At 37.9% G+C, this 14,887-nt stretch overlaps 1 protein-coding gene across 1 annotated transcript in view; it reads left to right on the forward strand.

The window, feature by feature from the left end:
* The first annotated feature begins 1,017 nt into the window (after nucleotides 1–1,017).
* VEGFD (vascular endothelial growth factor D) overlaps nucleotides 1,018–14,887 on the forward strand; it is a 57,068-nt gene continuing 43,198 nt past the window's right edge. The window contains exon 1 of the mRNA XM_072347393.1: nucleotides 1,018–1,356. Within this exon, the coding sequence (XP_072203494.1) occupies nucleotides 1,213–1,356 (144 nt within the window). The 5' untranslated portion in view covers nucleotides 1,018–1,212. The remainder of the gene's footprint in view (nucleotides 1,357–14,887) is intronic.

Raw genomic sequence — 14,887 nt, forward strand, 5'->3', positions numbered from 1 at the left:
TCAAAGCGTAGCCTTATTGCAGATATCTGAGTGCAAGCATTGTTTCATTGGTCAAGGATTTGATCTGTAGCACTCAGGTGAGCTAAATGATTTAAGAGACTGACCCAAAGGAAAGATAACACACAGGAAGGGGTTACCAATGCTGTGAAGTTTAAAAGATCTGAATTAAAAGCAGTTCATTTTTGAAACAGGAAGTTTATGACAGTGTTGACATTTACTGCCCTCCGGCAGGAATGTAGTAAGTCCATCTGGTGGGTTTGTGTGTGTGGTTGGTTTTTTTTTGTTTTGTTTTGTTTTTTTCTTCCTAACAAGAAAGGGTTACCTTTTTTTGTTTGCCTTTAACTTACCAGTAGGGGGGAAAGATGCTTGAATAGTATCACAAAATAGGGGGAAAATAAGGAACTCTCCACCCGTTATGAGGTCTGTATATAGAAAAAAAGCCCAGTCTCCTAGTTTGTTGTCCATAATGCTCTCTTCGGCACCACTCATTCATTGCAATAGCACTGCAGATTGTTGCTTTGTAAAATATCCTCACATAGGTTTCCTTATATGAATACTTAGTCAAACAGCAAAAATATACACAAAACTGTGTTTATGTTATGGTAAATAAAATGAACTGTGAAAATATCACTGTCGGGTTTTCCCCCATATTAGTATTCCTAAGTATATCGTTTACTTTACCTGCAAAACATTGGAGTGAAATTAAGGCCATACTGAAGTCATTAGATATTTTGCCATCACCAGATGAAGAAAGAGAATATTCTCTGTTTACTGTCTGCCTGGTGCAGGTAAGATTCAGATATAGCTCGATTGCATTATGTCTGAATTGTTCAAAGTTGGAACTAAGTAATGGCTCCTCATTATAAAAATAAAGTTTTTGGCATTTCTCCTACCTTTGCACAGAGGAGCATTTTCTACTTCTTTGGCATTAATCTCTGTAAGACATCTGCGCCCCACAATTGGCAGGGATTCTTGTTTGCTAAAAAAGGGATGAGGTAATCAAGCTTTGAGTAAATCAGCTGATTGCTCACCAGAGCAGGCCTAGCAGGGAACATAAAGAGCAAATACTTAGAAGTCATTAGAACAAGTAACTAGATGAAAAATTGGAAAGTATTTCTGGGAGGTATAAATTGTTGCTATATACTACAATCAGAAGCCTGTTTTGAGCTTCTGATATATGAAATTACTCTCCTGCTATAGCACCAATGCAGAATGCATGCATTAAAACGAATCCTGTCCTGTCCAACTGTGGCATTTTGCCCTCTGCATATCATCCAGGGTCTTCTCTTATGCACCTATGAGCAGCCCTCTATGGACAGAAGAGGCAGTCTGGACTCCATCTTTCATCACAGATGGGTAAGTGCCAGCTGGGGGCTGAGCTGTGTCAGTAGAACACTGATCTGTGATAGTGTGCTGTGCTGTGGGTGTATCAGGTGTGTGAGGATGGGTAGCATGACAGAAGTGATATTAAGGTGTTTGGATTATACATTCTGGCTACTCAGTCTGTTGCCAGCCTTAGTTGTTTGTATGCACCCTGTATAGCCCTGCCCATTCATTGCTGGATCAATTTAATAGCCCACAATAACTGTATTCTGAATTGCTTTTTTTTTTTTTTCATGTTGACATTACTAAGACTTCTTTTTCCCTTCCTTTATAAATCATCTGTTTTCATGCACTGCTAGAACGATTCCTTCTGGGGAGCTGGATTTCTCTGTGCTTTTCTGTGTTTCTGAAAGCATCACAGAATCTCTGGCAGTTTTTGAGTTACTCATTTCACTACTATAAACAAGGAAACAAACAAACAAACAAACAAAAAAAAAACAAAAAACCCCAAACAAACAAACAACAACAACAAAACTGACTTATTTTGTATTGCATCTCCCTGCTATGAAGAGCTCAGCAAGCATGTCTATATAGTCTACTGTAGTAGTGTAATGCAGAAAATAAAAAGAAAGAAAGTAATAAGAAAATCCTCCTTTCCAAGAGAACAGCTTTGCCCTGGTGTAAACAACACCTCTCCACAAATTTAACACATCTGCAGCACATGATGGAAACTAGTTTGGGCATATTTGGAACACAGATCTCAGGAAAATGAAATATGCAGTGTGTAGAGCTTGTTAAGAAGGCCTTGCTGGCACCAAGGACCTAAAGAGGACCTGAGTGCTGTAATAACTTTAGCTCTATAGTGTTATATAGCAGATTTCTCACAATGAGTAAGCTTGGGTTCAGCTTCAGACTTGTGTGTAACAATGAGATACCCTTGAGGCACCAAGTGCACAATCAGTGATGTTTAATTTTGCAGAAAATCTTCTGAGTTCTTCACTAGCTTTATCTTCTATAAATAACATTGACAGATCATTTTTCCCACAACTGTTTTACCTATAACTTCACAAGTAGTTCACTTTTCGCTTCATGGATGTTACTATGTTTGTTAGCATATGTGCTTTCAAAGAGAATCAGATAAATATTTGCAAAGATAGATTAGTGATCTACCTACAACATTGGAGACTATGATAAATCAAGCTCAGATTAATTATGGGTTGGCCAGTTAGTCTTACTACACAATTTTTTCATCAACAGTAATTAAAGTATTTATATACATCACATGATAAAATAAACAACAGTTCTCTGTGTGTAAAGATTGTTTTGAAGAAATACTTTAGTCTCTCTTTGAATGTGCTAATGTGTGTGTGTACCCAAAGACCATATGATTGCTCTTTGGAATTTTTGTCTTAGCCCTGTTAATGTTGATTGAGTAACCTAATCTCAGTAGTCACATACTTTTTCAAACAACTTAGCAGGGGAACCATGAGATGATTTGACATGGAGACTAACCTTTCACCCTTTGGGGTGGTCTAGTGAGGACATAAGAGACGGAACATAAGTGGATTAGTGTGTGGAAGCTTGCAGTGATGACCATCTCTTCAGTGATTTCCATAATCGTCACGTTATGATGATTCTAGCAGCAGTATAGTCCTGCATAAGTGAAACACATCTGTTTGTGCTGTTTTTGTACCCTCACTCAGTTGTGTTGTTTTTTGAAAGTAAGGCTTTGTGCTGAAATCAGATGCTCAGTACATATTACCATCATGTGAATATGACTAATGAAAAGCAGTATCCAAATGGTGTTTAAAGCACTAATGGCCAATGAGTTGGCTATTTCCTGGCAGTTAATGGCCATCTGGAGGAGGTCTTAATCCATCTGGTCGTTAACTGTCAGGAAATGATTGACTTGGATGTTATTAATGATCTTAATAAAGAAACAGATTTTTTTCCTTCTCAGTCTCCTCACTATCATGCCACCTGGCTCGCAGTACTTAGATACTGTTCCATAGTACTTTCTTTTTTTTTGTATTTATTGTGAAGTTTTTTATCTGCTGTTTTCTGCACTTCACAAAATCAGACAACTGTGATCCCTACCTGAAAATATCTACTATCAAAGGTTACAATTTCGTGTATGTATCTAAAGAGGAAGAAACTCATGAAATTCTGTTAAACTTAAGGGAGTTCTATGCTTAAAGAGAGGTTTTGGTCTTTCAGATACAACTGACAGTCTGTGAGACAGGCAGAAATAACATGTGTTAAAAAAAGCAGAGAGGGGTAAGCAAAAGAGCAGTAAGGGGCAGGAGAATGATGAAGAGGGAAATAATGATTACAGTTATTTCCTGCATCAGAAAATTGAAAAGAAAAAACTTGGACAAAATGGAGAGATACCTTGGCAATTTTTGTCTTTTCCCAGACTTTCTTTTTTCCACTTTATGTTTGAATATATTATGGTGTGACATTTTATAATTCATTCTTGTTTATTATGAAAGATACTGAGGAAAATCTGCATTTCCAAATCTCTCCACAAAAACTTGTGTTGCCAAGTTGGCTACAGTGATAATTTGAGTTTGTAGTCTGCATCTGAGTGAGGCCTGAGTGAGTTAGAAGAGTGGATTTGTTCAATACAGTGCTTCTACAAAAGCAACAGTGGAGAAAATTTTAGCTCATTTCTATTAAAAAATCTCTTTGCATAGTTTATGTGTCCATGGAATTATGAATGACTTATTCTAGTACAGTATGTGGATATAAATGATTTACTTTCTTGATTCTGTCTGTTACTAGGAGCAGAACCTTTGGGAGGAAGACTAACTCATTTTTTTTTCTAATGTCAAAAGACCTGGTGTTTCAGACCTTTGTTGCAGATTATAATTGGGTCAGGTAATCAGAAACAATACACTGCAGAAACTGAAAAATGAAGCAAGTTTGAAGAAGAACATGAAATGAAAATGTCTTTAAAATGTGATTGTAAAATAATTATATTTGAAATCACGTTGAAAAATTTATGACTGCTCTAGCATGTGGACCCCATTCAATTTATCCTCGCTTCTTTATTTCACTTTTAAAATTTTCTTTTGGCTCAGTTTGGCAATAAAAGTGACATACTGAAAAAGGTTTGTAGTCAGTTCTGATTTGCAGAAGAGGAATTTAGTGTGGATGTACATACTCTTGTGTCTCATATTTGCGCTAGGAATTCAAGTGTTTCCCTTTTGGCACAGCTGTGATTACAATGAGCTGCTTAGCGTATGTGTGGCAGTGTCTTTCTTCTTATAATCAAGAGCACATTTACAAATAAAACCCAGGAGATGAAGGAAAGAATGTTGGGGGAGACACAGTTAAAGACTTCTGAATGGAAACTCTTTGAAAGGCATACAACATAGCTAATTCTTTATTTCAGAAAGAAAATTTATAAGTCCAGTTGAGTTCTGATGAGTGCATTTTCTTTATTGAGGCTGTGCATATAGTCACTATGTAAGACTGACTGCTGAGGGCAAATCTTATTTAATGATTTCTGAGGAGTTTGGCAGCTCGCTTATTATCGGCCTGGATGAAGGGTGCTCTGTGAACTCCTCTGCTCCCTAGCCGGTTCAGTTTGGAGCGATACTCCAAGATCAAGACAAAGCAAAGGGTATTAAATTAGTAGTGAAAATCCCGTCAATCTTCCCCATCCAAAAATAAATGCTGTGGGAGACCTATATGGCTTCATTTTTGTTGCTTTCTCTGTAAGTGTTTTTGCTCTTGTAAATTACCTGCCTTTCTTTGATCCACATGTATAATTAAATCTTCAGGCATATAATAAAATGTGTTAACCGGCAAGCAGTTTAGAGCTTAATAGGCTATATGTTCATAAATAACCCAAATAGGCATTTTCTATTTTAAGTATGGATTAGAAATATTTATTAATTTTAATGATCATCACATGTAATGGTAAGCAGACTAATAATGTCACAAAATCTAATAATTTTCTGTAAGGGGGGGGGGGGAAGAATAAAAAAAGAGGCACTTCAGAAAACTTCTGACATTTTCCCAAACTCAGTATTTCTTTGTAATCTCAAATGCTTGCCTCTGCAAGGTTAGGAGCTGTTCTATAACCTGACTTTGACGAGGACAGATGCTTGCTTAGATTCGAGAACCGAATTCTCTGTCAATACCCCCATCTAAATGGCTTCAGGTCTCCAGAGCTCTGTGAGTGGCTCAGTCAAGCACACTCCTCCTTTCCCATGTTTTCCAGGCTGGCAGTCATGCATCCACATCCAAAATAGCAGTGAGATGCAAAGCAGGTGGCTCTTCATTTTGTTCCCCTCCCTGCTAATGCTGGAACAAGCAAGGAGACACAAGTGCAACTGGAGAGCACAGGGTTTGGGTTTCCAAGGCATGTACTGAGTGATGTGTCTTTGGAGTTGGGCATTGCATTTGTAGGGGTAGGACAGGGCCATCCCCAGCAACTGACCACAACATACTGAGCCTAGGGAGAAAACGCCACATGCTTGGTGTAGGTTAACACTTGTGGTGGTCTTCTGCTTGGGTGGAGTGAACTATAAGCAAGCTTCCAAGCCTCAGCTGCTGTCTAGAGAAGAGATGCAGCTTGGGCAAAACAAAGAAAGGCCCTGATGGAGCGAGGGCTCCAATCAGGCATGGATATTAGGAAGACTTTCTTCTCAGAAGGAGCAGTGAGGCAATGGCACAGGCTGCCCAGTGAGGTGGTACAGTCACCATCCCTGGAGGTGTTTAAGCAGTGTGGAGATGTGGTGCTGAGAGAGATAGTCACTGAGCATGGTGGGGATGGGCTGGAGTTGGATTTGGTAATCTTAGGTCCAACTTTAATGATTCAGTGATTCTGGGATTTTGATACCCTGGTGTAATTGTATGAACTGGAATAGGTAGCCGAGGGAGGTGATGGAATCTCCATCGTCAGAGATACTAAAAATCTCTGGACTCAAAATACTTTTTTTTTCATTCAGCATGTATGAATAAAGAATGCACTGCTGCAAAGGTCTACAAGAAGTTATCTGTAAGAAGTGCTTTGCTGTTTTGGTTTTGGAATTTCTGTAAAATTATCACGGTAGTATTTGGATGAAATGTTTTTTTTGTTTGTTTGTTTGTTTTTTAATGTCAACTAAAAGCAACCACAATATATTCAAGTGCATAACTTAGTTCCAGAACTTCTCATTGTTTGCCTAGATGGTCCATGATGTTCTGTCCAGACAGTACGGGGTCTCTGTTTAAAGTCTTTTGCAAATGACCATTACCATGGAGCTCCTATGTTCTGTTTATGGATGGTCAACCTGTTAAACATAAGTGGCTGAAAGCATTCTGCAGAGACCAAGAGAGGAAAATACATTGTTGGGTAGCATGGGGATGAAATAGTAATTACTTAATAAAGACTTAATAATAATGACTTCACTTCAAAAGTTGCATTAGCTTTGAATTCCTTCTAGAGCAATTCAGGATTCTTGAAGAAGAAATGTGATTCTCTGTCAAGGTCAGTTAAACTTGTCACACCAATTTTTGTTTTCGTTTTTGCTTTGTCAGTTGTATTCAGTTGGCCTGCAAAAAAAAAAAAAAAAGGACTTGAGCTCAGCAGCAACGTTACCAGGAGTAATCCCTAAATTGTTCACTTTGAAAAGAAGAATGCTCCACTAAAATTGCAGGTTGATCAAATCCAGTAGCAGAATTTCACAGAGCTGGTGGAAAACATCCATTGGCATTTAAACCTTTGCCAGTTTATGCTGACCTCTTAACTCTGTTCATTACAGCTGAATGGCTTTGTAACATGAGAGTCCCTCACAGGAACAAGTTGGGCTTCTTGTATTCCATGGTAGAGGGATGAATTTAGGAGCACCTCAGGGCTGTTATACAATACATCTGGAAGTTCCAAAGAATCTTCATTGTTTTGTTTTGTTTGTTTGTGTGTATGTGTGTGTTTTGTTGTTTTTAGTTTTGTTTTGCTTGTTTTGTTTTGTTTTGCTTCTGAGGAAGGCAGATGTATATTTTGGAAAACAAAGGCTTCTAACTTAAATGTACTTACAATGTCTTTTTATTTGGTGGGGGGTGGAAGGGTGGGGAGGAAATGAAAATCTTTTCTTATGTACATCTGGAATTGCCTCTTAACTAGATATACTTCCAAATAAGGGTAAGCCAAGTAAACACCCAGTGGAAAAATTATTTTACAGCTTTGCTATTCCTAGTGGATATTTTCATTGGTCTTATTTATTCAAGTTCTAGTCACATCACTGGCATGGAAGAGATTTCATTAATACTACTGCTTTCTGCAAATAATTTTCTTTGTATAAAACTGTGTGAGGTAACTTCTTGAATACCATCATTTACCGAAGAGTATCAGGCCAGGGGTGGTGACTCTTCTAATTTGCTTGTAATCTGTGAATTCAATGTAATATATCCTGTGATGTGTAACAAGGCCTAAAATTATGATTCTTCAAAGTTTCCCTTAATTTTCTTCACAATGTGCCACCAACAAATCATGTCCCCATAAATATGTCCCCATTAGTAACTCTCCTGTTTCAAATTCCCTGTTTACTTCTTAAGAGTTCAAAGGTATATACTTTGAGTGTACAGAGAAAAGTGATATTGTGCAGCTGTTAAGCAGAAAGGAGAGACAACTGCAGTCTACAAGCTTCTTCCTTTGTAAGGGATGTTACATACTTCTGCTTAGTGTATCTATGTGAAGGAAAAGGACACCTTTAAAGCACACAGATTGAGGACATGTTTTGAATATTAACCTCAAACTTCTCTACCTCAGCCAGGATTCCCATCTGTTTTTTTTCTTTTTGATTCCGTGGCTTCCTGTTTTACTATGAACTTTTCTTTTTCTCCATTCCCACATTTTGTTTATGCAGCTGCCATTGTAGTTACTATTACCACAGCCCTAATGCTACTAATGTGGAAATCTTCAACTACTCTTCTGTTTCTGTAGGATATTACTTCAGCAGAGCAAAGGAAAACAAAGTGGCTTTCAATAGTGGTCCTACACAATTTTTTACAAACTAGTCAATTTGTATCACAATAGTGTTAATTGCTATGTGTATTTCTATGTGTATTTTAGTAGGTATGGTACAGTTAAGAGAGAGTGACTTCAAGATCTTCAGCATTGTTCCAGACTGCCCCTTTTCTCTACAAAACAAACAAATAAACAACCTACATTTCTCTGTAGGTACTGTATGCAGTGGAATAGCTACCCTGTACCTCTATGTGTACTTCATCCCTGACCTGAATAGAACTCTGTTTGTGTCCATAATCTCCCCTTTTTATCACTAATGTACTTGTTATTTAATTCTGTAACACAGCAATGTATATCTTTAAAGCTCTTTAAAATACACAGTGCAAAAAAAAAAAAAAAAATGACTAAGATTGTCATTGAGGAATGATATTTGTAGAACCTGACTAGTATATCACTCATTATTTCTTCAAGTTCAGGTAAATGGCATTTACAAAATTAATTTAATATCTTACCTGTTCAGTAGACCATGTTAAAAATAGCTTCCATGTATGTAAAAATATTTTTCTTTCCTCTTTCTTCCTTAGTGACATAGAACCTTAGAATCTCTAAGGTTGGAAATGATCACTATGATCATCTAGTCCAACCACTAATACAACCCATCCACTTCATGAGAGACAAAAAAAAAGCAGAAGCAAAATGAAACTGTCAACTATATAAGCTTGTAAGTGGAGTGGTGTATCTACATACCTTACATATCTGCTGCATCAGTCTGAAGGTAGACGATTGAGCCAGCATCTGTGAGAAGGAATTAAACACAGGCAGCTCAAACAATACCATTATTTTTGTGAAATTTCAGATGTGTTGGTGCATTGTTCCTTCTTTATTTGGCTTCTGTAGATTCGTTAATTACCAGACTGCATTGTATCAACATCAGAAAATTCACACAAGAGTGAATGGGAACAAGAAATACAGAGTGTTACAGCCCCACCAGATATGACTTTTCAGGGAACTATTTGTTTTAATTTTATTCATTTAAAATAGGCACATCTAAGAGTTAAGCATCTGGTCAGGGCTTGTGCTGTCACTGAAAACAGATGTTTTTGCACAGTGTGAAGTAGCTGAAGCAAGCCTGTGGGTTTGGAAGCAGTACTTTCCACATGGCTTGGAAAGAAGCTGGGGTAACATCCTGCAGCATTCATGCATCTGATAGCTCCCTCTTGGGAGCAAGACTCCACACACTATGCGCAGTCATGTCAGTCAAAGGTTGCTCTTAGCATTAGCAGAATCTCAGCACCACATAATTCTTTCACATTTGAAACATATTTTTTTCCCTGCTAGTTGCATAAAAGAGAATTCACTGTTATCCACTGGATTGGTTTTGATTTGCATAATAAATCAGTCTTATTTGCAGTACAAGATGCAGTTGTTAGCTGCATTTACACTAGTAAGGAAAAAGATGGTATCAAGTTTACAACTGTGTAACACCACTAATGAACTCTTTTGCCTTTATGGGCATAAGTCACAAATTACATATGAGTACAATAATAAAGGTGGGAAGTGAATCACCTCAAATTATGCATTATATGCATCAGACAGGTGTGTATGAATAAATTTCTAGTTGAGTGTTTGTGTCTGTATTCAGTTCTGAAATCAGTGCATCAGATCTTAGCTAGCAGAATAGGCTGGAGGTGGTCATGGCTTATGGACAGTAGTCCAGTGAGCAACTACTTTGAAGTTAGCAAAGTGTCAGAGTAACCTGGCTGTTACTTAATGACCTTCTGCTTAAAGGTGGGAAAGAATGTGAATCCCTTAGCAGATCCCTTAAATCAGAAATATACTTATTTGTGTTCTTGCATAATGGAGTTTCCATGCATATTAGTACACAGAACTGTAGTTGCTAAGCCAGCTCTCTGTGAAGGAACAAATGAAATAAATTGAGGTTCTGTAGTTGCCATAAAGTAAGTTAATTCTGACCTTTTGCTTTTGAGGTAAATTCAACGTCATTACAACTTTGAACTTAATACCAAGTAGTCAGACCTCATTTAATTAAATAGTTGCCCTGTGTTGCTTCTTCCTCTGCCCATTACCATATTCACATTAAGATAGACAAAAAGTCATAGTGCTCAGTTAAATTATGATGATATAAAACTGTAAGCAACAAAAGAAAGATATTAGCAGAACTGAAGAAGGCTGATTAATTTTGATTGCTCTAAGTGGGAACAATGCAAAATCATTAACCAATCCCATGTAAAGTTCATATGTCAAGTCTTTTCCATTTTCATAGTCAACAGGGCTGTTCATCTGACAAGGAAGATGTAACATGTTTCTTTAACCTGAAGTAGCTTTCTAAGAGTAAATCCTCTGGGAGGATATTGTACTCTGTGATAATACCATCTTTGGAGGTTTGAACTATCTTAACACTTTTAGGACATGCTGGAGAGCTGTGTCGGCCAACAGTACCGAGCCAAAGCCAACAGTCTGTAGTTTGGCTTGAGGAGACTGACTAGCATCCAAAATCAATTTATAAGGTAAGAACAGAAGTTGGTTAGAACTGGTGTAGACAGATGTTAATAAAGGAGGTGTCCTGTGTAAGGGGCTTAGAGACTGCAGCATAACTTAATAGATTAGGTTGGTGGGAGTAAATTATTTTGAAAGAGTCCCAGTGGCTCCAAACATATATTTTTCTGGGTTTCAATGTATGGGAACTGGAGAGAAAAATGAAAGAAAATTGTTGAGGTATACCTTTCATTAAAATATAATTAACCGAAAGCATAAAAGAATGGATAGAAAGGGAAAATAGGGATGTGAAAAGCATAGAATAGAAGAGACATTTTGAGAACTTCAGAACTCAAGCTCTTCACCTCCCTTGCCTATTGTCAGACACAATCACCAGGAAATCAAGTGATTCCTTGCATGCAAAACATGGAGGGAATGTGATAAATGTGGTCATTGTAACTTGGTGGAATTCCTACCAGCTGTTTTAATACAGATTTACTCCCGATACAGAAGTGGCCTGTAAAAAGCAAAGATGGTGTTGGTTAGCTTGCTAGTAGATGGTGAATGTATGTTGATGATACGTGTGAATGTTTCTCACTGTGGTATGGATTGGAAATTTGACATACCAAAAATCCCTTCAATGCAAAGAGAGTTTTGATAGCAATATTAACTTGGCTGCACTGAATACTAAAGCATAGTTCAGCATGCAGAAAACACAGCACACTTAAGAACTTGATTAATAATTGCAAATAAAGTCCTCTAAAGCCTTCTAACATTAGATAGCATGCACTAGTTGTAGAGTTTTGTCATGTAACAGATCTGCATGTAGGATTCAGTATAATATCTCCAGTGAGACTACTATACACCTACACAAATAGCAAACCACAGCTTCTATTAAATGTAATTGCTTCTCCCATCAGTGCAGCAGTGTAGTTCAATACAGAACAAAAGCTGTTTTCTCACTTTTAAATAATCCTCCCCACAGCCTGCATGGGTAAGACGTGACTGGGAAACAAGCAGAATTAATGATGGAGGGAGGACTCTAAGGATGAAAGCCGTATGTTTTTCCAAAAGAGACCGAATCAAATAGGAAGCAAACTGATCTACAGGGAAATCCTTTGCTAGAGGTCAGTGCTTTGTGATAGTTCTCAGAAGAGGCAGAGCTGGGTGGGAAACCTTGGGAAACAAGGGTGCATTGAGTTACGTGTATTTAGACTTTGACAACAAGAGACCTGCCTCGTGATATTTTAATGCATTTCACAAAGGAAGACATCATTATAGGTGGGAAAAATGTGATCCTAACAGAGAAAACCAAGCAAGCTCTGGCACTTATACAATAGAATCACTGTGAGAAAAGCAATAAAATGTGTAGAACTGTGGCAATTATATTTTATGGTCAGGAAAGGAAACTGACAGATATCTACTATGAGAATAAACTCTGAACATAGCTTTAAAATTTCTATTCTGAGGAGATTTTGGTATTTAAATAAAAAACAACAGCAACACACACACACACACAAAGAAACAAAGAAACAAACAAAAAAATGATATCTGAATTGAGTTAGAGAGTTATTGAAGGTTACTTAAGAAACAGACAACATGTCTAAAATCATAAGGGACTTACAGAAAAATTTGGAAGACTTCATTTTCACCTTGAGGAAAAAAAGGCATGGAATTGAAATATTTCGATTTAGATGAAGCAACAAGTGCAGATGGGATACTTTATGGATTCTTTAAGAAGTGACAACTTATCTGTTGGGTGATATGGCAAAATAATTTGTAATGTTTCCAGAAAACTGACTTTTTTCAGGCAGTAGAAGAAAAGAAGAAAGATGGAAGCCCATGAGAGCTAGAGTCAGTGGAGGGAAACTCCCTAGAGCACAGTCATAGAATCATAGAATGGCTTGAGTTGGATGGGACCTCAAAGATCATTTAGTTCCAACCCCCTGCTGGTCAGGTAAATAGCATCCTGAAACTTTCTTTCTCTCCATTGACTGGAAAGGGAGTTCAGAGTGAAAAGACTGGATAAAAACCTGTGTACTTGTTTAGAAAAGTCCAAAGTTAGATTAAATGAATCCAATTATAGGTACCAGTAATTCCCTTGGATTGCTGTGATTGGGTTCAGTGCAATGAGTTCAAAAGGTTAAGATGGATTGCAGCACAGGTACACAAACACTAGTAACCAAACATAGTAACCAAAGGCCACCCATACCTGGGCAGCTCATTGTCCACGTCTGTGAAACAAGACAGCCCTCTCCAGTGCCAACCGCCCTATAAGATTTCAAAACTCTGTACACTGTCCTTGATTCTTATATCTCGCTGTACTTTGGTGCTCACATCAAAACTGGGAGTGCGTGTGTTGGTAATTCTCAGTGTTGAGCTCTCCCCAAAGCTTCTGTTCAGCTTTTTGAACATGATGTTCTGGAAAAAGACAAGACGACAAGATTTGCAAATATGTAAGATGCTGCTCTTAATAAAAACAACAGTTTGTGGTTGAGCAGAACAATGTGTTGATGGATTGACAGCTCGCTGCTTTCATTTCCTCCTCAGCCTCTGCGCACTGTTGATGCTGCCGAGTTTTAAACAAAAACGTGTACAGACAAGGGTTATATCAAGAGATTATTTAAATGCTCCATGTCATTGATCAGATCTGTTTTACCACCTGCTGGAGCTGATTTTGGACCCACTACACTACCCTCTTTCATCTCAGCAGTGCCCCTGTGCACATGCTGTTGCAAGACCACCCCAGAAGAGCAACCTGACGGAGAAAAGCCAGAAGGCCCCAGCAAGCAGCTTCCCAGCCAAATGGCCTCGATGGTGTACGAGCATCCCACTGTGTAGCTAGCTGACAACAATCAGTGGCTCACAGGTGGTGATTTCAGCTGTGAATTGTGACTAACTGTGTGGTTTCCTCAATCTGTGGTGGAGAGTATTGCTGATGCTGATTGCAGTGCTGTAAGCCTTCTGGAGTGCCAGAGGGCAGCAACTGGGTTGGAATGGAGAATTGCTATCTTGCTTCTGATTCCTTATTTGAGAGATGAGAATGGGAGTTATCCTGCGCTCTTCTTGGTGCTGCAGTATCCCTCCACAGATATACCTACCAGATTGCAGTGAGGCAGTGTGGGGTCACAGCAAGAATGTCTGCGGTCATATTTCTTACTCATATGTGCATGAAGAGAAGCAGTGCTTTCTAGTTATCTGTTTAACAAATGAATGACCAGGGGCACATTTTTTTTCTCAGTTTGTGTATTTAATCCTAAATCCCTTGCTAAGAGATGATGGGCAATCTATAAGTCTGCTGAGTTTTTCCAACCAAGAAGCACTAATCAGAGTTTCGGTACATATACTGCAGTGAAATTGGTCTGGTCCATATGCCTGAAAATGCTGGGAATTACTGCTTAATCCTCAGTGCTGGGAGAAAGGAAGCAGACCAGATGGGAAGTGGAAGCAGTAACCAGTGTATGTGACACGGTATGAAAACATTACAATTTGAAATGAAAGGCAGACTTTCCAGGTAGCTTTCACTGTGGATTTGCAAATGTAATCTGATCACATTTAGAACAGCTATTTTCAGTTGAAACCCCTATGAACTGTACTGTTAGTTAGCATACTTGGCACAGTTTAGCAATGGAAAATATTTCTTATCTGATTTGGCTGTATTTATAAGTGAAAAACGTAAAATGTATTTTGTCTTTCAAAACCTCTTTGATTTATGGTTATCGCATTCATAAAATATCAGAAAAATAGCCTGTGAACATCTATGCAACCGTCTCTGCAATTCTTTTGTAAACATTTTATGTGTAAATAGCTGTGTATTTTACATGTATAATCTAGTCTTGTATAGCTAGAGTGTTTTTTTCTTTTTTTTCTTTTTTTTTCTTTTTTTCAGTAGTGTAGTAGTATCTTAAATGTCTCTGGATGTACTCAAAGCTCTGCCATTCAGCCATGAAGCCAGGAAATGGAAACATCAGCAACAGGCTGTAGAAGACAGATTCATTCGTAATTTGAAATGATCTTTCATATCACAATACTGGTGTTTCCATACATCTCTTAGAAGAACAAGGAAAGGAAAATTAATCCCATATAAAAGCATAAGCTTTATTTCATTTT

Source organism: Excalfactoria chinensis, chromosome 1 (genome assembly GCF_039878825.1).
Source record: "Excalfactoria chinensis isolate bCotChi1 chromosome 1, bCotChi1.hap2, whole genome shotgun sequence".
NCBI lineage: Eukaryota > Metazoa > Chordata > Aves > Galliformes > Phasianidae > Excalfactoria > Excalfactoria chinensis.